The sequence below is a fragment of the Rhinoderma darwinii genome, chromosome 11, assembly GCF_050947455.1.
Source record: "Rhinoderma darwinii isolate aRhiDar2 chromosome 11, aRhiDar2.hap1, whole genome shotgun sequence".
NCBI lineage: Eukaryota > Metazoa > Chordata > Amphibia > Anura > Rhinodermatidae > Rhinoderma > Rhinoderma darwinii.
The window spans coordinates 26,124,025-26,150,203 of NC_134697.1; the positions used below are offsets into that span (position 1 = coordinate 26,124,025).

Sequence of the window (26,179 nt, forward strand, 5' to 3'; positions counted from 1 at the left end):
GCTCCGATCCCTGCCATTAACCCCTTCGATGCAGCGATGAAAGCGATCACTGCATCTTAGTGGTTGGCAGATCGGCAGCCCTACTATGCGGTCGCAGGACTGCCGACTACTGCTATGGCAACAGGAGGACTAACAATGGCCTCCTGCTCTGCCATTACGGAAGCAGATTAGGTTACACCTCCGGGCGAAGCCTAATCTGCTTGCTGTCAGTGAATCACTGACAGATTTTGTTTCTAATACATTGCACTACTTAAAGAGGCTCTGTCACCAGATTCTCAAATCCCTATCTCCTATTGCATGTGATCGGCGCTGCAATGTAGATAACAGTAAGGTTTTTTTTTTTTTTTTAAACTTTCTTTTGGCCAAGTTATGAGCTAATCTATCTATATCTATATCTATATATATGCAAATGAGCTTTGAAATGGACAATTGGGCGTGTATTGTGTTTTTAACTGGGCGTGTTTACGTGTATGACGCTGACCAATCAGTGACCAGTCAGCGTCATACACTCCTCTCCATTCATTTACACAGCAGCGATGTGCAGCCACATACACAGAGATTAACGTTAATCAAGTGTCCTGATAATGAATACACATGAAATCCAGCCAGGACGTCGTGTATTCATTATCAGGACACTTCTGACTCTCTTTTCTGTGAGATTCCAGCAAGGGAAACTAAATCTCGCGAGATTTCGTTTCCCTTGCTGGAAATCTCAAAAGAAAAGAGAGTCAGAAGTGTCAGGATTCTGAGTACACATGACGTCCAGGCTGGATGATCATGTGTATTCATTATCAGGACACTTGATTGACATTAATCTCTGTGTATGTGGCTGCACATCGCTGCTGTGTAAATGAATGGAGAGGAGTGTATGACGCTGACTGGTCACTGATTGGTCAGCGTCATACACGTAACCACGCCCAGTTAAAAACACAATACACGCCCAGTTATCCATTTCAAAGCTCATTTGTGTGTATATATATATATATATATATATATATATATATATATATATATATATATATATATATAATTAGCTCATAACTTGGCCAAAAGAACGTTTTAAAAAACAAACAAAACGTTACTGTTATCTACATTGCAGCGCCGATCACATGCAATAGGAGATAGGGATTTGAGAATCTGGTGACAGAGCCTCTTTAAATCTTTTATATTGCCAACTTTTTTTTTACAAATAAAATAATCGCCCTTTTTCCCTTATCAAGTCCTTTATTATTGAAAAAATTTTTGCAAAAAAATACATATTTGGTATCGCCGCAACCGTAATGGCTGGAATTATAAAAAATAAAATGCTATGTATTCCACCCAGTGAACGGCTTTAAAAAAAAAAAAATGTAAAAATTTAACAATGCCAGAATTTTTATTTCTTGGTCACTTTGATCACTTTTTATTCCAATTTTTGTAGGGCAAAGTGTTGCATGTATCTGAAAATGGTATCTATAAAAACTATAACTCGTCTCACAAATTTTTTTTAAATGTTATGGTTCTTACAACATGGCGACAGAAAAAACACATTCTATAACCAAAAGGAATTTTATTGTGCAAAAAGTTGCAAAACATAAAAAAAAAGTGCTATAAGACCCACAGAATAAACTTAACATGTAATCTAGAACGCAGGTATATATTTAAAAAAAAAAACTATGCCAGAATTGCTGTTTTTTGGTCACCTTGCCTCCCAAAAAAAGAAAAAAAATAGGATAAAAAGTGATAAAGTCGCATGTATCCCAAAATGCTATCAATAACTACAGCTTGTCCCGCAAAGAAAAAAAAAAAAAAACAGCTCAAGTGTATGAAAAAATAAAATGAGTTAAAGAGCCTCTGTCACCAGATTTTCCAACCCCCATCTCCTATTGCATGTGATCGGCGCTACAATGTAGATAACAGTAACGTGTTATTTTTTTTCAAAAACGAGCATTTTTGGCCAAGTTATGACCATTTTTATATTTATGCAAATGAGGCTTCAAGTACAACTGGGCGTGTTTAAAGTAAAAGGGAATGTGTCGCTAGAAAAACATTTTTTTTTTTTTTTAGTTAAACAATTAGTGTGTAGGTGATTAGACATTGTTCTAATTTTTTTATTTTTTTCACGAGTCAGGAAATATTATAAATTAGATTCTAATTTATAATATTTCCCAGCGCTGGTCACTAGATGGAGCAATTCCCAAAATTGCAGCATTGCATGTGGTAAAGCAACCACATTGCTTTATGCTGCAAAATTTGAGAAAACGCACTCGCTCTAGTGAGCTCTCAGAATCCCCCCCTCCTTTATCCTGGCTAGTGCCGGGAGAAACGAGGGGATTGAACGGTCAAACCTCCTACACTGTGTGTCGCCATTTTTTGAGCTAACACACAGTGTAGTAGGTTTACATACAGTAGTAAACACACACTGAAACACGAACATACATAGAAATAACTTACCTGCTCCTGCCGCCACCGCTCCCTCCGGTCCGTCTGCTACCGCCGCTCCAAGTGCACAAGTCCGGAAGCCGCGACCGGAAGTAGTAATCTTACTGTCCGGCCGCGACTTCCGGTCCAGAGGAAAATGGCGCCGGATGTCGCACAGTTCAACTTGGACAGTGTGGGAGCGGCGCATGCGCCGTTCCCACACAGACGGCGTACAGCATAGTGGATGGAACGGGCCCCGTTCGCATTCACTATGGGACTGGAGCTGCCGTATTCCATGTCTGTATGTGTCGTTAATCGACACATACAGAAATGGAAAAAAAAATGGCAGCCCCCATAAGGAAGAAAAAGTGAAAAAATAAAAAAAGTAAAACACATACACACAAATAAATTAAAAAATGTTTAATAACACACTAAAGTCAAATTGATGTCAAAACATTTTTTTTCGTGACACTGGTCCTTTAAGTACAAGTGGGCGTGTATTGTGTATGTACATCTGGGCGTTTTTACTTCTTTTACTAGCTGGGCGTTGTGAATGGGAGTGTATGATGCTGACGAATCAGCATCATACACTCCTCTTCGTTACCACCCAGCTTCTGGCAGTGCACAGACACACAGCGTGTCCTCCAGAGATCACGCTGTGACGTCACTTCCTGCCCCAGGTCCTGCATCGTGTCGGACGAGCGAGGACACATCGGCACCAGGCGACAGAGGCTACAGTTGACTCTGCAGCAGCATCGGTGTTTGCAGGTAAGTCGATGTAGCCTCTGTCGCCTGGTGCCGATGTGTCCTCGCTCGTCCGACACGATGCAGGACCTGGGGCAGGAAGTGACGTCACAGCGTGATCTCTCGAGAACACGCTGTGTGTCTGCACTGCCAGAAGCTGGGCGTTCTGAAGAGAAGTGGATGATACTTCTATACACGACGCCCAGCTAGTAAAAGAAGTAAAAAACGCCCAGATGTAACACACACAATACACGCCCAGTTGTACTTTTACTGTAAACACGCCCAGTTGTACTTAAGAAAGCCTCATTTGCATAAATATAAAAATGGTCATAACTTGGCCAAAAATGCTCGTTTTTGAAAAAAAAAACAAAAAACGTTACTGTAATCTAAATTGCAGCGCCGATCTGCTGCAATAGGAGATAGGGGTTGCAAAAATCTGGTGACAGAGCCTCTTTAAGGCTCCAATAAGTCAGGGAATAAATAATATCCGGTTGTGCAGACCCGAGGGGAACGTTTCAAGAGGCGAATTATCAAGGCCCTAAAATTAGGGAAGGGGAGGGCCCAAACATCTGCTGGAAGCGAGGGTGCCCGTATTATACCAGGACAACACTTCCCAGCAAAATTCCCCAAACTGCAAAGGGTGCAGAGTGTGGACCAAAAGGGGGATAAGAAAAAAAAAAACGCGACAACCTTTATCAGTGCGACACCGGCATGTGCAAAAAGGATTGATTCACAGCGTAACAGACATCTATGGATTATTTTATGCTCTTTTTTTTTACCCCATTATACCCCCTGACTATGCCCCTGATGTACTCTGCCCGGCTTACATGTACCCCCACATTATAAACCGGAGTATTACTGGTATCTCAAAACCTACGCTCCAAAAGCCAATTGGCGCTCCCTCCCTTCTGAGCCCTACAGTGTGCCCAAACAGCAGTTTACTTCCACATATATGGCATCATCATACCCAGGAGAACCCTTTTAACAATTTTTTTGGGGTGTGTGTCTCCCGTGGCACAAGCTGGGCACGACATTTGCCACTGAAGTGGCATATCTAGGGAAAATTTAAATTTTTAACTTTACACCATCCAAAGCGCAATCATTTATGGAAAAGACTTGTGGGGTGAAATGCTCACTACACCCCTTAATAAGTGCCTTGAGGGGTGTAGTTTTCAAAATGGGGTCACTTCTCAGGGGTTTCTTTTAAGATTTAACATCAGAGCCTCTGCAATTGTGAATCAATACTTTGTAAATCGCCAAATTAGGCCTCAGTTTTGCACTCCTGGGCCTGGTCAAATGTCCAATGGCAAAAGATTAGGGCCACATGAAGGGCGATTCGAAAACCGGGAAATACAGCATAATAAGAGAGCGGTCTTTTTATGGTGGCACAAGCTGGGCACCACACATTGGCATATCTATGGAAAAATTCTCATTTTCACTCCGCAACATCGATTGCGCACTAATTTCTGCAAAACACCCGCGGGGTTAACATGCTCACTACACCCCTAGGTGAATACCTTGACGGGTGTAGTTTCCAAAATGGGGTCACTTCTTGGTGGTTTCCATAGTTTTGGTTCAATATGGGCACGGCAAATGCGACATGGCGCTCAGAAACCAATCCAGCAAAATCTGAACTCCAAAAGCCAAATGGTGCTTCTTCCCTTCTGAGCCCTGCCGTGTGCTCAAACCACATATGGTGCATTTCCGTACCCGTGAGAAATTGCTTTACAAATGTTGGCTTTTTTTCCCCCCTTATTTGTTGAGCAAATGAAAAATTTGGCGCTAAAGCTAAGTCTTATTGAAGAAAAAAGGTTTTTTTTTTTATTTTCACTGCCTAATTCTAATAAAATTATGAAGCACCTGTGGGGTCAAAAGGCTCACTACACCCCTAGATGAATCCCTCAAGGGGTGTAGTTTTGTAAATGGAATCACTTTTGGGTAGTTTTCACTGTACTGGGACCTTTGGGGCTTTGCAAAAATGGCATGGTGCCAAGAAATCCAGCAAAATCTGTGCTCCAAATGCCAAGTAGCGCTCCTTTTCGGATCCTTGCCGTGTGCCCAAACAGCAGTTTATGCTCACATATGGGGTATTTCCGTATGCCAGAGAAGTTGCTTTAAAAACGTTAGGGGGGCGCTTTTTTTTCCCTCTTTATTCCTTGTGTACATTGTTTTGTTTTTTTAGCTAAAACTACATCGCATTGGGAAAAAAATTCTCATTTTCACGGCCAAATTCTAATTAAATCTATGAAACACCTGTGGGGTCAAAATGCTCACTATACCCCCAGATACGTTCCTTGTGGTGTGCAGTTTCCAAAATGGGGTCTTATTTGGGGGTGTTTCCTGTGTTTTGGTACCACAAGACCTCTTCAAACCTGACATGGTACCTAAAATATATTCTAAATAAAAGGAGGCCCCAAAATCCACTAGGTACTCCTTTGCTTCGGAGGCCGGAGCTTCAGTCCATTAGCGCACTAGCGCCACATGTGGGATATTTCTAAAAACTGCAGAATCAGGGCAATAAATATGGAGTTGTGTTTCTCTGGTAAAACCTTCAGTGGTACAGAAAAAAAATATAAAAACATGAATTTCTGCAAAAAATAAAATAAAAAGTGTCACCCCTACTTTTGCTTTAATTCTTCTAAAACGCCTAATGGGTTAAGAAACTTTCTAAATGCGGTTTTGAATACTTTGAAGGGTGCAGTTTTTAAAATGGGGTGACTTATGGGGGTTTGTATTGTTTAGGCCCCTCAAAGCCACTTCACAACTGAACTGGTCCCTGTAAAAATAGCCTTTTGAAATTTTCTTGAAAATGTGAGAAATTGCAGCTAAATTTTTAAGCCTTGTAACGTCCTAGAAAAATAAAATGTTCAAAAAATGATGCCAATCTAAAGTAGACATATGGGGGATGTTAATTAGGAACAATTCTATGTGGTATTCTGATCTGTCTTACAAGCAGATACATTTAAATTTTGAAAAATGCAAATTTGAAATTTTGCGCTACATTTTGCGGTTTTTGACAATATTAGGGTATGTTCAAACTACCTATTTTCGGCCGTTTTTCGGGCTGTAAACGACCGAAAAATCGGAAGCATAGCACCTCCAAACATCTGCCCATTGATTTCAATGGGAAAACTGCGTTCTGTTCGAGCATTTTTTGCGGCGTTTTTTTACGCGTAAAAAAAACTGGCCGCAAAAACGAAGTGCAGGTCACCTCTTGGGATGTTTTTGGAGGAGTTTTTCATTGACTATCGAAAAGAGCTCCAAAAACAAGAATATCAGAATCGCTTGGATAGGTAAAAGCATTCCAAAGCTATTACCACAAAGTGGACACGTCAGATTTGAAAAATAAGGCTCTATCAGGAAGGTCAAAAGTGGCTGTAGCGGAAAGGGGTTAATGCATGGTTTTTATACTTCGCCAAATGACATCAAGTAACCGAAGCAAGAGGAACTGTGCAAGGAATCTTCTTATCCTCACCATCTTTGTCAACATGTCCCAAATTGTAGGGTCCTGGGCACACCTGTAGGTTCTGCCTCAGCCCTGAGATGAGCTGGAGCGGCTTTCTGGTCTAAAAGGGAGCGGTATAATTTTTTGCTGGAAAGTAATGAACCATTTTCCAGAATTGGCTAAGGTGCAGCCTGTGTAGCGTTGTGGTAAGATGCCCCTGATGGCGCCGTGATATTAAGAGTCCAGGAAAGCAGACGCATCTAAGAGAACTTTACACTTTCTACTTCATTAGTAGATCAGGTTTGTCTCCTTTGTGTGTCTCTTCTTCCCTTTGCGAATATCAATTACTTGGCTGGTAAAGGGTTTTTACAATTTAGAATTAGATGGTGGCCTCGGAGTTCAGGCAAAATGCTTCCACACAGACCTTAAAAAGCCATGTCCCAACAAGGCGATTTAAAGTTGCTCACAACCTAAAAAGCACAAGCAGCGTGTGGTCCGGAGTGCATATAAACGTACATAGAATTCAGTGTATTGCATAAAAACAACAGTCTGGTCAGAGCGGGTGTGATGTAGTAGACGTACCTTGAAAACGAGTGTATCCCAATGTTTCCCCACGGAAGCTCTTGTAATATTTCACTCCATATACTATGATTGGTCTTCTGAGAATATGCGCAAGAACAAAGATGTGCGTTTGTTCCAGGCTGGCCCCTGGCTACAATACAAGGAGAAAAGAAAAAACACACAGGGTCAATAAGACAATTTATAGCATACAGAATAAAAAATAAAAAAACTTCTAGAAGAGAGATCATACAAAGTAACAGTTCTGGCGTGATTGTACGCAAACATGCAGATGTAATAACTACAAAACGTGTATGAATGACATTTCCACAGCATCCCATTGTTTAATAAGCCTCCTGGAAACCACGCACAGCATTAAAGTAAAACGCGTGGTGGAAACAGGTCACTTCTTGACACATTTCCTGCACAAGAACGGTGTCCGGCAGCATTCACATGTAATTGGCCCCAGATTCTCAGCCAATTTCACTAGTTTTCTCCACTTGATAAACCCCCCGGGTGAACATAGCCGAACACACTCATACATGTGCCAACTCCAACATGAAGGTTTCATTCACAGAACATGGAGGACTAGTAAACCCAATACTGTAGACCAAGATGATCCCTGGGTACAGCAGTCAGGGGTTGTAAAGTGGAGATTACGAGACCCAGGAGGTTAATGTTGTGCAGTAATAAAAAAGGAGAGAAACACAAGCTAGAGATTTTCTGTACAGTCTATTGCCTCACCACTTACACGTAGGAGGATATATTTTTAGCCAAATCAATATTCTGCATCGTAAAAGCAGCAGGAACTATTGGCACGGTGAGTTGTGAGGAAATGTGATGTCATCACTAGTGGTCTGTATTCAGCATACAAACTGCCATACATAATGGGAGCTCCTTAAAACTAAAGTCCACCTCTATTTTCAGACACAAGGAAAGCCAATTTCCAGAATAAAGGGGAAGCTTTGCTTTAAAGCAAGTCTTCGTTCAGGAATCTCAGATTTTCCAGTCCATACGTGGACTGCGTGGCCATTCAATACGGGATTTCCACTACTTACCTGGCTTGCTAGTGAGAGAATAAAAGCCCAGTCTTCCTGCCATTGTTCCTCTCTTAGAGAGAAGTGTAGTCCAAAGCTCTGCGAGTACCAAGACTCCCACTCCTTCCAACGGCTGTAAAACCTGAATAAAAAGGGCACAAATGGGCCATGAATAAACCCTGTTGGGAGAATCTGTGAAGAATCATCATCTACATACACCATGCACTTATGATCATAATAAACTATATTTAGAAGACCCAAATCATTAAAACTTTTAGAAAAACAAGAATTTGGAGGGAAAAAATAAAACAATAAATAAATGTGCAAACAGTTTAGTACAACAAGGAGCACGACTTTAAACGGAGCAGCAATAAAGAGCTATAAGGGTGCCGGGCTCTCACCAGTGGGAGCAGTCGTGGAGGCTGTCATGCAGAGCCTTCCTTAGCACCGAGTCCTTGTCGTAGATGCCCCAGGTGGCTTGTAGTACGGAGTCCAGCAGACAGTCACCCGCAGTGCGGTTCCAAAGTGCATAAAGTCTGCTGTCCAGACGGGTCCCCAGCTCAAGTGACCAATTAATAATAGGAGATTCCTCCTCTAGTTCTGGAATGGAGCGAGCAGATGTTAAATGAATAATTCAGTATAACGTTAGATGGATTTTTTTGTACAGTCAGCAGAAGACTTGCCTTTCTGAACGTCACGGTCCAGAACTTCATCAAACAGTTTCTCCTGAACAGAGGGAGGCAAATCCTCGATGTCTGCAGACAGAGGAGTCATTAATGAATCAGTAACTTCTACATGATCACATATTACAATGATGCATCAGTCATAGATACTGCAGATCAATTCACCCTAAAAGTCAATAAGATCTTGTAAAAAGAATCGGCTGAAAATGCTCTTCATACAGTAGGTTTCTCTGTGTTGTGTGTTGAGCTGTTAGGCTGGGTTCACACAACCTATTTTCAGGCGTAAACGAGGCGTATTATGCCTCGATTTACGTCTGAAAATAGGGCTACAATACTTCGGCAAACATCTGCCCATTCATTTGAATGGTTTGCCGACGTACTGTGCAGACAACCTGTAATTTACGCGTCATCGTTTGACAGCTGTCAAACGACGACGCGTAAAATGACTGCCTCGTCAAAGAAGTGCAGGACACTTCTTTGGACGTTTTTGGAGCAGTTTTCTCATAGACTCCAATGAAAACCGCTCCAAAAACGGATGTAAAAAACGCAGCGAAAATCAGGTGCTGTTTTCCCTTGAAAACAGCTCCGTATTTTCAGACGTAATTGCAGTTATCGTGTGCACATACCCTTAGTCCTTAACGGTCTTGTTTTTGCCCTTTCCTCCACCTTCCTTCCCCATTATCCCCTTATTGGAAAAACTGATCACGGTTAGCCTCAAAAGTATACTCCTTCAAAACGTCGAGAGTTCAAACAAACGTAAACACGGAGCCAAATTTTATACTTTGGCAACATTACAATGGAGAGCTTACGCTTATGTGCGGAGACACATTTTTGCTCTTCTAAGGTTATGTTCACAAGGAGTTTTGACGTGGAAACCGCGCCTCAAAAGTCATCAAAAATGGCCCGAAAATGCCTCCCATTGATTTCAATGGGAGGCGCTTTTCCCCGCGAGCGGTAAAACCTTCTCACGTGAGAAAGAAGGAACATGCCCTATCTTTGGGCGTTTATGCCTCTGACCTCCCATTGACATCAATGGGAGGCAGAGAAAGCGCATTTCGCTGCGTTTTATGCCCGCGGCGCTCAATGGCGCATTTCTCGGGGTACAGGGAGAGGAAAATCTGCTTCAAACTTGCAAATGGAATTTTGAGGCAGAATTTCCGCCTGCAAAAATCTCTGTGTGAACATAGTCTAACTCCCTCCTGTCAACATAGGGACTACCCGTTTGGCTTCATAGTACCAACAAGGTGCGTCCAAGGGAATCTCTATAGGGTTTCATAAATCCTTTACTCCACAAGTTCTAGGATCCATGGTTGACGGATTCTAGTCTCTTTTTGCACGCATCCTTCTCTTCCAAAGTCCTACTGGGAATGTTTTTTTTCTATTGCCCATGTAGAAGCTTTGTCAGCAAACAATTCTTTAATCTTTGGCGGAGACTTCAACTTCACCTTTGATCCTGCCCTGCACACCTCGGGTAAGTCATCGATCTCATTCACGGTTATCCATAGATTACGGCATTTGACCGGACTTCATTTAGAGGATGCATGGTGCACTATACAGCTTTCCATTATGCGCAGCAGAATAGAATCTATAGTCCTTAATGTGTACAGCACAATCGATTACAGCTTTCTTTCATCCTCCCTGTAAGGCCTTGTTCACACAGTGAAGATTTGCTGCAGATTTTGCATGTATTCTTTTAAGCCAAAACCAGGAACAGAACCTAAACAGAATATATAAAGGAAAGACTTCTAGGTCTGCTCTCCTGAATCCAATTCTGGTTTAAAAAAAATAAAAAAATAAATTTGCACTGTGTGAACAAGGCCTTCAATTTATGAAGCGGCGCGGCGGTCTTCTCTGGAGGAGACTGAATGATCCAGTTTGTCTGGCTGAGGTGTAACAAGCTATTGCTAACTTTATATCAGACCATGGATCAGACTCCACTTCCTCGCTGTTTAAATGGGAGGCACTTGTGTCCTGCGTGTGCTTTTTATTTCTCATGACACGCATCTGAAGAAAATTAGAGCAGACAATATGGTCTCCCTTCTACAGAAGATTTAAGCCTTTGAGGTGGCACACAAACCATCTTTATTAGATGAAGTCCGGATTGAACTCTTAGACACCCGCCATGAACTTGACCGCTGCTTGATCAGAAGTCCCTTAGTATGAGGAACGGTGAGTGAAGGGGCTTCCATAAATGTGGTGATAAAAGTGGCAGGTGGAGACCACCACCCAAGTTATGCAGATTTCCTTCCCAACTAATGGCCAGCTCCATAGTACTAGGGAAATCCTTGGGAAATGTAGAATTTTTTATTCCTCCCTTTACTCTGTCCTTGAAATCTATTAGACATCTTTCTTTTAAGACTTTACGTTCCAAAATCTGTGCATACCTCGAAATTAATTACTGTCCAGATCTCATGAACAGACGTTAGAGCTGGAATCTGATTTCACTCCAGTAGAACTTCAGGTTTCCACTGGTAATCTAAAAAATAGGAAAAGCCCCAGGCCTGACGGCATCACTGCTCGATTACATAAAAATGTATCTGACCTTCTGGCTCCTATTTTTAGGTTTGCAATCCGACCGCAATCTTTTCTTGCTCACGTCCAAGTCCTTCCAAAACCTCTTCAGGCCCCATGCACACAACCGTAGGTTGCGTCCGTAATTACAGACCCATTCATTTCTGTGGCAGACTGACACCTTCCCGTATATTTACAGGAAGACGTCCGTGCCGTAGAAACCTTCCTTAAAAAATAGCACATGTGCTATATTTTTAATTTATGGACCGTGCTCACATACTTTATAATGGGAGCACGGTCCGCAAATGCAGGTGGCCGTCCGAGGCCGGCCGTGCCCGTAGGCAGGGAGCGTGATTATGGGCACGGCCGTGTGCATGGGGCTTAAAGAGGCTCTGTCACCAGATTTTGCAGCCCCTATCTGCTATTGCAGCAGATCGGCGCTGCAATGTAGATTACAGTAACGTTTTTATTTTTAAAAAAACGAGCATTTTTGGCCAAGTTATGACCATTTTTGTAGTTATGCAAATGAGGCTTGCAAAAGTCCAAGTGGGTGTGTTTAAAAGTAAAAGTCCAAGTGGGCGTGTATTAGGTGCGTACATCGGGGCGTTTTTAATACTTTTACTAGCTGGGCGCTCTGATGAGAAGTATCATCCACTTCTCTTCAGAACGCCCAGCTTCTGGCAGTGCAGACACAGCGTGTTCTCGAGAGATCACGCTGTGACGTCACTCACAGGTCCTGCATCGTGTCAGACGAGCGAGGACACCGGCACCAGAGGCTACAGTTGATTCTGCAGCAGCATCAGCGTTTGCAGGTAAGTAGCTACATCGACTTACCTGCTAACGGCGATGCTGCTGCAGAATCATCTGTAGCCTCTGGTGCCGATGTGTCCTCGCTCGTCTGACACGATGCAGGACCTGTGAGTGACGTCACAGCGTGATCTCTCGAGAACACGCTGTGTCTGCACTGCCAGAAGCTGGGCGTTCTGAAGAGAAGTGGATGATACTTCTCATCAGAGCGCCCAGCAAGTATTAAAAACGCCCCGATGTACGCACATAATACACGCCCACTTGGGCTTTTACTTTTAAACACACCCACTTGGACTTTTGCAAGCCTCATTTGCATAACTACAAAAATGGTCATAACTTGGCCAAAAATGCTCGTTTTTTAAAAATAAAAACGTTACTGTAATCTACATTGCAGCGCCTATCTGCTGCAATAGGAGATAGGGGCTGCAAAATCTGGTGACAGAGCATCTTTAAGTCTGTCGTTCATTGTCATGTTGTTACGATTCACAGACCAGATCGTGTTCCTCAGAGCATCAGTGTCCATGTTACAGAAGTTAGGACGGACATTCCTTTACTACTACTGCAGACCTGAATTATTTGTAACGCTCAGATTTCTAATTTCCGCCTCCATGGTTATTGACTTTGTTCTGTTTTCTCTCAATTTAAGCATGACATGGTTTCTTGAATCAGTCATTTTCTCTGCGTAACATATCAAAACTATTTTGAAAAAGAAACCAAAAACAAAAAACACAAACAAAACACTTCTCTAACCTAAACATGCTAGTCATTTCCCTCTTAGGGCCTGTTCACACCACCGTTCATTTCCGTTCCGGGGTTCCGTCAGGTGAACCCCGGAACGGAAAGTGAAACTGACAGCACCCGTTTCAGTCACCATTGATATCAATGGTGACGGAAACATCGCTAATGTTTTCCGTTCGACACCATTCCGTCTGGTTTCCGGTTTTCCGACTAAATCAATAACGCAGTCGACTCCGCTATTGATTCCGTCGGAAAACCGGAAACCAGACGGAATGGTGACGAACAGAAAGCACTAGCGATGTTTCCGTCACCATTGAGATCAATGGTGACTGAAACGGAAGCTGTGCTGTCAGTTTCACTTTCCGTTGCGGGGTTCACCCGACGGAAACCCGGAACGGAAATGAACGGTGACGTGAACAGGCCCTTAGATATATAGGTTTCCCTGGTCAATGCTTTCCAGAAATGGTCTGCGAGTGACAAACCCTTCTATACCTCTGAATAAAGTGGTTTCTGCATCACGCGCAGGGAATTATTTTTTTTTAACCATTTCAGATGTACGGAACAGTTGCAGAAAAATCTAACATCTGTTAAGGGTTTATCCACACGTAACGGAACTGCTGCAGAAAACTTCTGCAGCATTTCCATTAAAACTAGCAGAACCTCCGCTGCTGAAATACCGCACCATTCCATGCGCTTTTTACTGCAGAAAATGGTGTGGGTTTTGCAGTGTTTTTTTTCTAGTCTGTGAGATGGTGACATCTCGTCTGAAAAACCCAGCAATTCAGTCCACTTTCTGCAGCAGGAATGGATACGCTGCGGGACGAAAAAAAAAAAAAAAATAAAAAGACGCAAGTGAATTTGGGGTTGGAAATTTTATGCAGCGTTTAGGTTTGTAAAATCTCACTTTGCTGCTACTGTATTCCGCTGCGTAGTTTCCGTCCGCAAATCAGGACGGAAGATATGCAGCAATTCCGCTACAAGTGGACAAGCCCTAACAGACCCTTACAGTCACCCAGTACTCCTAGAATCCAGACTGGCTAATTCTGCATAGTTATACAGCCTTCCCCATATGTCCAACTGCTGTATAACTCAATGACAAATTTACTAGTAATTAGCATTTAAGTGGAAATGAACTTCAGTCCAACCACAGATAAATAGACTAATCTCTCCTAGATCAGGTGCTTAAACATACACACGGCTGGGCGAGGGGCGCCTGCAGCTCATGAATACGCCAGACTTCATCCTCACAGCGCCCATATCACGCTGCAAAGTTCTCAAAAGTCGCAGCACCACTGAAATCAGCATGTCTGTCGCTACTTTATATTGCTCTCTAAAGATCAGCATAAAGTCGGGTACAGGTTCCCTTTAAGAGTTTTTAGTATGTGCTACTAAGAAAGGAATACAAACCTGCGGTGAAGGTAATGATGCAAAAGTGCTATATACATAAAACAGAAAGTTAGTGCTGCATAAATAAATTACCCAGAAAAAGAAAACTGCTAAGTAACTACCTGCGGGTAAAGTGAAAGTTACAAGGTCCGTCAGGAAGTAACAAGCAAAGTCGCCTTTCCTCTGGTGCATGGAAGCTGCAATTTCCCTCCGGATTTGCTCCGTAAGCTCAGGACATACCATGGCTGGGATACATTTGACTGCGTGCTGAGACACCTGCAAGAATTCGCCACATTGAGTCAGGGAGATATTGGTCACCAGGCAGTTATATAATGGGGACCCATATAAGTTTTGATAACTGGATACATTCTTTGAGGATCTACCATTATTGCAATACAGTATTAAGATATTAGGGGCTCTCTACAGCATTATGGGGTAAAAGCATTCACCCAGCGCATTAGAGGATACATGAACCCAGATTTAAGATGGTTATAATTCAGCGGAGCACCAATCCAGACTATAAAAGCTGCTCACTTCTGTTAGAAGTATGGCCAGCATGTCCTGCCTCTGGAAGCGAATAGATAGGTGCACCAGAGTGTAACCCACATCAAAGGCCGATGGACGATTCAAAAGACGAGCTTCATCAGCAGAAAGCTGCCGAGCGATGTCTCCTCCCGATGTCTTGTAAGCTTCCACAGCAGACAGGTCGCCCTCCACTACACCTGAAAGACAGGACACAGTTTGTACACGTTGCATAGAAAAACAAACATTTTCCATTGATTACATGATTTTAATGCAACTTTGTAATATACTTTGTTCAACTAATTTTCAAGATCTCTGCTTACAGTCAGTAAATATAACTATTATTAACACTCAGGCTGAAAACCTGTGCTGACAGTCCTGGCCCCAGATGATCATTTTTGTTAGAATGTATCAGCCGGAATCCTCTGTACTTAACACAGCAGGACTAATCTCTCTCCTGTCCTGGACTCCAGGGTGATCTTTCTGACAATGTAACACACTCCGCTGTGAGCAAGGACAACGCAGGACAGGTTCTCAGCAGCGCTGTCCGTAAATGGAAATGTTTACATCTAAAACACTTAACTTCTTAATGAATTGAAACAAAGCATTTTACAAATGATTAGAAGGGTTTGTCTCATGAGAATACGCCCTCTCAACATGCTCAAATAGGAAATATGCATGGCATAAGGGGGGGGGGGACCCTGAAGAAGACCCTTCCTTAGGCCTCATGCACACGACCGTAAAAACTCCCGTTATTACGGGTCGTAATTACGACCCGTAATAACGGGCTCATAGACTTCTATTGGCGATGGGTGCCTTCCCGTTTTCTCACGGGAAGGTGCCCGTGCCGTTGAAAAAGATAGAACATGTCCTATTTCAGGCCGTAATAACGGCACGGACAGTCCATAGAAGTCTATGGAGCTCTCGTAATGACGGGTGGCTACATGTGTGCACCTGTCATTACGGCAGCGTTGTTAAGCGACGTCAGTAAATAGTCACTGTCCAGGGAGCTGAAAGAGTTAACTGATCGCCAGTAACTCTTTCAGCACCCTGGACAGTGACTACCGATCAGTATAAACCTGTAAAAAATAAAATTAAAAGACTTTCATACTTACCGACAACTTCCTGCTTCCTCCAGTCCGGTCTCCCGCCCGTTGCCTTGGTGACGCGTCCCTCTCGGCCCGACGTCCTGGATGACGTTTCAGGCCATGTGACCGCTGCAGCCAATCACAGGTCAATCACAGGCTGCAGCGGTCACATGGACTGCCGCGTCATCCAGGGATGTCGGGCTGGATGTGAAGAGAGGGACGCGTCACCAAGACAACGGCCGGGTAAGTATGAATTTCTTTAACTTTTATTACAGAAAAGGATGTCCCTTCTCTCTATCCTGCACTGATAGAGAGAAGGGGCTGCCGATTAGTGCAGTGCTATTTTGCCGCCAAAAACGTGCCCGTAAATACGGGTGGAATACGCGTGACACCGGACCCATATTTACGGGCACGGGTTCGTAAATGCTGGTGCAAAACGGGTGGAATACGTGTGACACCGGACCCGTATTTACGCCAGTATTTACGGGTGGGAAAAAATACGGTCGTGTGCATGAGGACTTAGAGCCGGAAAAAAAACCAAAAAAAAAACGGCTACTCCTCTGCAGTCTAGTATTACTTGGTTGCCCATCCATTTGCAGCTGCAACTTTTTCTGGCAATACCAGCTGATCGCCAGGCTATTCAAGGTGCTGGACAGAGGTGACGCATTTCTGAAGAGGGGTCGTCTAGATGACTAGCAGCTCCACCTCTAAAGCCACACACTTTTTACAGAGCAAACAGCCGATGATGTGTCTTTCCAAGCCCCTTCTCCTTTCAATACCACCTACTTATCTCTCTTCAATCAGCCGCTTCTCTCTACAGGGAAGTGCTGATTGGTTACAGGGGGCTCCCGTCACACAGTGGAGGTCTCCACCAGTCCCCCTTCACATAGAGGCTCTACAGCACTGGTGGGGCGTATAATAAGGAATCATTTGCTTAATACGTTAAATTAGACAGAGTATATTAGAAGCGACCGTGTAGTTTTGTCACTTGTCTGAATGCACTCAGCCTTCGCCCTTACGCTTTTATACAGGGTCGGAACGTCTCAATCATCTCTAATGTTTCAGCGTTGCGGCTACATCAAATCGAAAGAAATCCAGAATTGCTCATATCAATCTGTGCCCCTCAGCCTCCTGATGCCTGTATTCTCTATGAACGTTGCTATGTGGGAGAGAGATGCAGTAAATGTCTTAGACTTCGACAATTCATCTGGTTTTACCATTTATATACAACTAGAAGAACAGGCCGGAGCGCTCAGAGGGAAACTGCAAAATCGAATTTAAACTCCTATTGAGCAGAGAACAGAAGAACCAGAGGGGCACGTGCGTTCACCTGTGAAGAGGAGCTGGCAATGATTGCTACTTCACCCCATCCGGCTTATCGACATTACACTTTTTTTTTTTTTTCTTTAAAGGCTACTCGGACGGCAGGTTCCTTTATTTTAAAAAAAATTAAATAAAACGAAACATCTATAACAAGGCTGGGAGGGGGTGTAGGACATTGGGTGCTTTAATAGTAACCCCAGGAACCCATAGGAATCAGGTCATCCACGGGCTCGGACGGAAAGTTAAGCTACAGGTGGAGGCAGACGCATGACATTACTACGGACGAAACATGAACGCGGGAGATGGTGGAACATTGGTTGTAGCAGAGAGGAAAAAGTGCCTTCAAATCTAGTTGCAGGTGGCACTAGGGCTGGGCAATTAAATCAGAAAAAAACAAGACAAAAAAAAACAAAAAAAAAACACCACGAAATTTAGCGCAGTTAACAGACTTAATCTTGAGCATTTTGGTTCCTTCAATTTTTTTAATCCCTCCCTGGTTTCAACTGTATCTGCATCCTCAGGACGCAGATACAGTTGAATCTAAATGGTAGAGCAGAGAGCTGTAAGGTCGAGCCACAGAGCCCGGAGGAGCAGAGGGATCTCCTCCACTCGTTGTTGGAACGGGGTTAGGAGAGTATGCATTTTATTAGGCACTATTAGAGCTATGTGGGGGTATTAGAATACTGTTTGGAAGGCAGCTATTGGGGGCATTATACTGTGTGGAGGGCAGATATAGGGGGCATTAGACTGTGTGGAGGGTAGATATAGGGGGCATTATACTGTGTGGAGGGCAGATATAGGGGGCATTATACTGTGTGGAGGGCAGATATAGGGGGCATTATACTGTGTGGAGGGCAGATATAGGGGGCATTATACTGTGTGGAGGGCAGATATAGGGGCATTATACTGTGTGGAGGGCAGATATAGGGGGCATTATGCGGTGTGGAGGGCAGATAAAGGGGGCATTATGCGGTGTGGAGGGCAGTGTCAGGGGAGTATATTATACACAGTAGTATACAGCAGACTCAGGGGATAAATAAATATTAATTCAGTGACAAAGCATGCAACTAGGGTGTGTGGCCTATATAGTTCATTAATTGTAATCGGCTACATGTTCAATTAATTGTGTCTTTTATTTAGGTCATAAATCGCCCAGCCCTAGGTGGCACCATATACACGGGTATAAATGTTTCTGTACACGTTGACATATTGGTCTATACCCATTTGTCAACCGGCAATGAAAATAAAAGCTAGCCACATATTAGGTTTAAATCCACTGATATTTTAAAGCTGGCACTAAAGCGAAAGTCTTATCTACACTAAAGCTTTGTTCACATCTGGTCTTTACCTCCATTGACGGTATACGTCACTAGTGTTCCCCGCCACATACTGTACCTCCGACTGAAGGCTGCAATGTATGTCAGTATATAGGTATACAGTGTGTAAGTTGAAAATATTGTAACTTGAGACCATAACTATGGAAAACTAGTAATTGGTTCCAAAACCCCTAAAATGTCAACCGCAGATAAGAAAAGAAAACAAAAAACAAAAAAAAGATTTAGCAGATAACTAATACAGGTAAAGAAAGGTTCTAACATATAAAAAAAAGTCAGAAATAGCAGCTGGAGGCTGGAAATCACTTTCTCTGATGAGGGCAGGAGCTTCCCCAGGAACCTGTACAATACACAGTGTAGCAGAAACAGAACAGGAGGCCGCCCTCACCTGGCACAGGTAAAGAGCAACCCATGGTGGCACAGGTAAAGAGCAGAACAGGACATGCAGTACTGCAGAGAGGCGCTAGTAGACAGCCAATCAGGACATGCAGTACTGCAGAGAGGCGCTAGTAGACAGCCAATCAGGACATGCACTGCATTACAACAGGTGTTTTCCCAGTAAACTGTCCATTCTGATTGGTTGGATCTTTCAGCCAATGTATGTCAAATGTGGTTTCAAGTTACATTGGCACAGGAAAGACCGTTGTATGATGAAAATATTGTAACTTGAGGAACCACTGGTGGAAATGAATACATATATTTTCAGTGCAGATATCAGATGTCATCTTGCACATTTAGGTTTTTTCTCGGGACGCAGATACAGTTGAATAAAATAGGAGCAGGGAACGGTCAGCCCCGTGTTCCACTATTCACTATGTAACGCTGGGTGTGAGCGGCTTGGCAAAGACAGGCACAATGCAGTGGCATCATCGTGCCTGTCTGCACCAAGCACGGTCTAGACCAGAGGAGCTCAGTGATCTCCTCCACTCAAGGGAAGGGGGTTAGGGGAGTATATTATTTTTATTATACTGTGTGTGGAGGACAGCTATGGGGCATTATACAGTGTTGGGGGCAGTGTCAGGGGGTATATTATATACAGTAGTGTACAGCAGGCTCAGGGGATCTATATTAATTCAATGGTGTGGCACGCATGGTCTAAATAATCATTCATTAATCGTAATGATTATCGAGGTTACATTAATAACCTTAGGTTAGGTTCAATTAATCGGGATTTTGATTTAGGTCATATTCGCCCAGCCCTTTGCCGGTAACTTTCTTACCTCCTGACAAGTTCAAAATGGACGGTGCTAATGCTAGTTTCTTTGCATTTGTGTTCCTGCAATATGCATGCATCAAAATATAAATTATACGCACTGCTGGGGGGGGGGGGGGGTATATTAAGACTGGCGTTTCAAAATGCCAGTCTTAAATTACTTTAAGTTGGTGGAAAAACGTTCCCTTAACCTCTACACGCGCTGCACCACAACTGTATGTCCTGCAGAGGGCTTACTTCCCGCATCAGGACATACAGTTGTGGAGCGGTACCCGGCGCACACTGTCCTAACAGACAGTCTGTGAACTGGGTGGTCAGCTGTCCCCGACAGCTGACACGCCAATCTTGCCGGTCAGCGGACCATCGCCACTGATTTTGGCAATTAACCCCATAAATGCGACGACCGATTGCAATCGCAATTTTTTTTTTATTATTATATTGCTTTTAATATAATATTAACAAAAGTTTTATTTAATTGTGTTTTTTACATAAATGTATCCTTAGTTTTACTTCTCTATGGGGGCTGCCATTTTTTTTTTCATCTCTGTATGTGTCGATTAACGACACATACAGACATGGAATTCGGCACATTCAACCCCATAGAGAATGCGAACGGGAGCCGTTCCATTCTCGGTTGCGTGCGCCGTTTGTGTGGGAACAGTGTATGCGCCGCTCCCGCACAGACCAAAACTAAGCTCTTTCGTAGAGCGAAATCCGGCGCCATTTTCATGTGGACCAGAAGACGCTGCCAGACAGTAAGATGACGACTTCTGGCCGCGGCTTCCGGCCATATCTTCAACAAAGCGAAGGCGCAAGGAAGAGGAGCGTAGACCAGCGGAGGCGGCGGCAGGAGCAGGTAATTTATGTTCGTGTATGTTAGTGTTATACTACTGAGCACTGTGTCTAATCCTCCTACACTGTGCAGTCGCTCAGAAAATGGCAGCACACAGTGTAGGAGTTTTGAAGACATTGAAACCCTTCCTTCTCCTGGCACTAGCCAGAAGAAGGGAGGGGGGATTGTGTGAGGACACTAGAGGAGAGGGTGTCCACCCCAAATTTGCAGCATAAATCAATGAGGTTGCTTTACCACAGTGACCATGCTGCAATTTTGGGAACTGCTCCCTCTAGTGGCCAGCACATGGAAATGTTATAAATTATAATCTAATTTATAATATTTCCTGACTTGAGAAAAAATTAAAACAATGTGTAATCACTTAAATACAAAAATTGTTTAACTGAAAAAAATACAATTCTAGCGACACATTCCCTTTAAAAGGTTTGAAGCACAACGGCAGCCCCCACGAAGCGATTGTGGGGGCTACCGATGCTCCAGGTTGCCATGTACGGAAGCCTCGGAGGAGGCAGTTAGAATACATTACACTACGTAGATAGTGTAATGTACTCTAGCAGCGATCAGAGCTGCAAGTCTAAATGTCCCCTAGTGGGACAAGTAAAAAAAAAAAAAAGAAAAAGAAAAAAAAAAAAAAAAGTAAAACAAAGTAATAAAAAGGTTTTTAAAAAAAAAAAAAAAAAAAAAAAAAAAAAGTGTAAAAATAAGAGTTAAGTTATATAAAAAAAAATAAAATTTTTTCCTATAAGACTTTCATTATAGGAAAAAAATTAACACGTTAAAAAAAGTACACACCAGAACTGAACTGGTCCCTGAAAAAATGGCCTTTTGAAATTTTCTTTAAAATATAAGAAATTGCTGCTGAAGTTCTAAGCCTTGTAACGTCCTAGAAAAATAAAAGGACATTCAAAAAACGATGCAAACAAAGTAGACCTATGGGGGATGTTAACTAGTAACTATTTTGCATGGTATTACTATCTGTTTTACAAGCAGATACGTTTAAAATGAGAAAATTCGTAATTTTTGCAAAATTTTTCTACATTTTTGTGTTTTTCAGAAATAAAATACCGAAATTAAGCGATCAAATTTTTTCACTAACAAAAAGTACAACATGTCATGAGAAAACAATCTCAATCGCTTGGATAGGTAAAAGCATTCCCATGTTCTTTCCACATAAAGTAACACGTCCGTTTTGAAAAAATCGGCTGGGTCCTGAAGGCGTTAAAATGCGCCAAATATATTAAGGGGTGCACACCCTTAATATATTTTGCGTATCTTTGGTTGTCCGTGTGACCAAAGTCAGTCTACGTCTGCTATGAGCAGATATAGAACTTCGACATAACTCCCTCCAGTTTCTCACGTAAATTATTATAAATTTGTCATTCTGGAGGAGGACCCGATCCCCTTGGCTAAGCCCCACCCATTCTCATTACTTTTGGAAAGTGGCGGTAAAAGTAAAACAAAAAGTCACAAATTTAGCACAGAGGAAGAGCAAATTATTTAGACCAGAAAACGGTCGCAAACCTATTGATATAATCCCACCACTATATTTTGTACATATGAAGATACAAATAATAATACAAAAATCATATTCCAGCTGCCAAGAATATACAAGACCAGTCAGACGGCGATTTAGAAGAGTGTAAAAGACTACAAGAGAGGAAAACAACTGGACAAAAGGCAATTATAATAAATGTAGAACACAACCCACACATTCAGATCACCGGCTCCAGTGGCTGCACTTTACACGGGGCAGAGCCGTGAATCATCTCCACTATTTATAGACGTCCCAGAGACTCCATCAAGCACAAACACTTCACAACCTGCATCTGTCTCATCCAGGAGTTCTCTTAGCACATTTAGGTAAGACAGTAAACATCCCGCTTTAGAAAACGAGCAGACGTCCAGTACTGATGTGCATTAACCCTGTGCATACTACAATCTGCAAGTAAAACAGAGGCTTTGTGTAGGAGATGTGCCCCCCTGTCTATGTATGCTAGTCCCCAATAGGCCATCCCACAAACCTACCTCTACACTGCACTGCACGGGTCTGAAATCTCGGCTCGATAATACTGTAAGGGGGTGTACAATAGTAGGTACTAGCATTTTCCGTATGTAGGCAGATAACAGCAGGGTTTGAATCCTGGAGAACCCCATTACTGATAAAACAGTTAAATCATACTTCTAGGCCCCGCTTCACACGGGGTTGTTCGGTCCGTGAGATACAGGCCGTATGTCGGCAGTATATCCCAGACCGGACACAGTTCAGGGAGCCAGATTAATAGCATCCGTCATCCATGATGCGGCGAGTCACTGCCTCCCCGCGGTAGTCCCATGTGGAGGAAGTGACTCATAGCATCATGGATGACTATGATGATAGGAATCCGGCTCCCAGAACTGTGGCCGACATAAGGTCCATATCTCACGGACTGAACACGGCCGTGTGAAGCTGGCCTAACATGTGTAGACATTGTTGCGATCTCATTTTCAAGGCTCCTAATTCGCTGTAAATATTTCCATCGTCACTTACCCACACAGGCGTTCAAAAACAGCCAGTCTGTCTTCCTCATTCGGTTTTTAATTTGCTTCAACTTCTTGAGGTCCAGTTCTAGCTCATCCTTGCTGCCCACTGCGCCAGCTAGCTCAATCCTTTGGAAATCCATCTCAGAATCCCGCTTGGACATCGGTGGGGACCGGCGCTGGCTGTTGCTACTACTGCAGCCGCTTCTCCAGCGAGCCCGGTCTTGCTCGTTAATAATAGAGGAGGCCTCGTCTGTATCGGCCAACTCTATGGAGTCTATGTTGTTGGGAGAAGGGTGGTCGCATACAACACATTTTTTGGCCTTGGCACCGTTCTCATACGTACAAGCCGAACAAGTCCAGTGCTGACCTTTAATGTTCAGTTTATTGCGATCATTATATTCCTCACACGGATCCACAAGGCTGGGAATAGATCGTAAACCCGATCCAGAGGATTGTGGAGATTCTGTTGGGCTACGTGTCCTACGTTGGGATAAACACTGTGTGCATCGGATGGCTCTGGGCCAGTTCAGGTAGGTACACAGGTGGCAAGACCACTTACTACTATTTTCCATGCTAAATGAGGTTTTTACACGTGGTCTGGCGCTGGAGTCAGGGCAAATTAATGGACTACCCCCTCCTCTTTCTATAGTACCCACATTAGGGGCACTACTTTTAAATGGTTCTTCTGTGATTATAGCACCACTGGGTCTCTGGGCACGACACATTGTGCACTTTATAGCAGACGGCCAATTCTCGTAAGTACAGTATTCGCAAGCCCACTTTATGCCATGCTCCGTCATGGTGACACTCCCGGTGTTGGACAATTGTGTCTGTCAGGAAGCTGGAAAAGAGAAGAAAATGTGTGTTACAAAAATACATAACTAAAATGTATAAAGAGAACCTGTCACCTCTCCTGACATGTCTATTTTAGTAAATACCTGTATTCCCCATGAAATCACATGTCTGTAGCATATTCTCTTTAAAGTCTGTTGTGCCATTCCTTTGTTACTCCTACTAGAAATGTACACAATTTGACAACTGGGCATTACCATTCCCCTTGTCAAAAGGGGCATGTCCCTACTGTCCAATCAGTGCCGACAGAGCGAGACAGTTCGGCTGTTTAGGGACACACTAACACCCAGCTGTCGACTTATCTATAAAATTTCTATGAGGAATAACAGAGGAACAGCACAATGCAGACGCATGTCCTCTCATAATACTTATAAAAAGGTTTGCACACGCTCTTTACTACATGGCTGCAGCGATGACATGCCCGTATGCCTACTACAGCCAATCCACGGCCTCAGCTGGTATTCCACATGGTACTGGCCTAGCGGATGGTTACAGAAATCACGAGGGTATACGGGCACGTCATTGCTGCCGCCATGTCAACAAAGTGTGGCGGGGAGAAACGGAGTAGCTGCACTGGAACGCCAGGAGATCGGTCAGGTGAGTAATGGCTCTTTTTTGTTATTGCATCACCCTCCTCGGCCACATTTATTATTATTATTTTTTTTTTTTTTTAAGAACTTGGAAAACCCCTTTAAAAGCAGAAGTTCAGGTTTTCATATTTATAACGGTATGGCCGTACCCTCATTCCACCCACGAGGTGCCTGCCAAGTACTGACAACTGCTCTGGGCACATTACTGGTTCTAAAAATGGTTGCCACTTTATGAGCCAAGCAACTATTAGCCTGGCAAACTAAGGGCCTGTTTACACATGCGTTGGGGTTTCCGTTTTTTTTGTGCTCTTTCAGAGCATTACAAAAATACCAGAAGCGGCACATCAGTTGTATGACGGCCACCATCGGGGGCATGACAGAATCCATTGACTTTAATGATTTCCATCGGGTCTCCTATTTCCGGTAAAACCATGAACAGAATGCTGCGCTATTACTGGTATTTTCGGCAGGATCTGTGACAGAGGTCCCTAATGGAGCCTCCAACGCAGAGGTCAACCGGCCCCAAGTTACATTTTCTTCAAGCCAATTACTACAATACAGAGCCCTCCCTTCTTTTCCAAGAACCTGAAGTACTTTTATGAGTTATCTAGGACATACAGGACATTTTCATCTTAAGATGGAACACACATTGTCAAGATGTGAAAACCAAAATCCAACGCTCAAATTCCTGATTTAGTCGGTTTAAACTTTATTTAGAATAGTTTCCCACAACTATTCCACACTACATAACAATAGACTAAATAACTTTTCTGTAAAACAGTAGAGCGCCCAAACATCACAAGAATGATCAGAGCTCTGCCAGCAACGAGTGGAACAAAGTCCATGCACTGCATCAATAAATATTACACACTCGCTTGTAAAAGAAAAAAATAATAATTCTAAACATCCAACTAGGGCAGAGGGTAGAAATGATATGCTTTAAAACCTTCCTGAGTGTCCTTTTCTGATCTTTGGGATCTGTTCCTGCAACTGGACAATTTCAATCCACATGTCTGGTCAAGGCATAAGGACATCATAATGGGGGGTATCCCACTTTGGACCCCACTATTTGCCAGAGTAGAAGGCCGCTACCACGATTAGCTGTTCTGGTGGACTCGGCCTGACTATTTTACAATGTTCATTCATTTGAATTGCAGCTATGCAATACTACGTATGTCCTGCAGGGGAATATCCAGGTACTCGTAGCTTCCCCAAGAGGTTGGCCCCACATCATTCAGCCATTTACAGCATATCATGTGGATATGCCATTAATGTTCAAGATGGAAATACACCTTTAAATAAATGTAGTAATGATTCAATAAGGCTATATTCACACGACAGTGAAAAACAAAAAAATGTCCATTAAAAACCTGATCAACCATCAGTTTTCCATGGCCATTTTGCATCAGTGGGTTTCTAAACTTTCATCCATTTCCAGTCCGTCTGTCCGTTTTTAATGACAGTTTGACATCCATTTTGCATCAGTTTTTCATGGCGGTTAAAAAAAAAAAATGATTCATTTCACTGGTCAGGCTTTTTTTGTCCAAACCCCCTGAAAACACCCAAAAGGAAGGT

General features: G+C 43.1%; 1 protein-coding gene across 2 annotated transcripts in view; it reads right to left on the reverse strand.

Moving 5' to 3' along the window:
* Nucleotides 1–26,179, reverse strand: part of ZRANB1 (zinc finger RANBP2-type containing 1) — a 71,158-nt gene that overhangs the window by 5,550 nt on the left and 39,429 nt on the right. For both annotated transcript variants that reach the window (XM_075843185.1, XM_075843186.1), the window contains exons 2-8: nt 23,170–24,003; nt 14,844–15,031; nt 14,432–14,585; nt 8,868–8,939; nt 8,586–8,784; nt 8,206–8,326; nt 7,172–7,301 (exon numbers count right to left, since the gene is read on the reverse strand). In XM_075843185.1, the coding sequence (XP_075699300.1) occupies nt 7,172–7,301; nt 8,206–8,326; nt 8,586–8,784; nt 8,868–8,939; nt 14,432–14,585; nt 14,844–15,031; nt 23,170–23,962 (1,657 nt within the window). In that variant the 5' untranslated portion in view covers nt 23,963–24,003. The remainder of the gene's footprint in view (nt 1–7,171; nt 7,302–8,205; nt 8,327–8,585; nt 8,785–8,867; nt 8,940–14,431; nt 14,586–14,843; nt 15,032–23,169; nt 24,004–26,179) is intronic.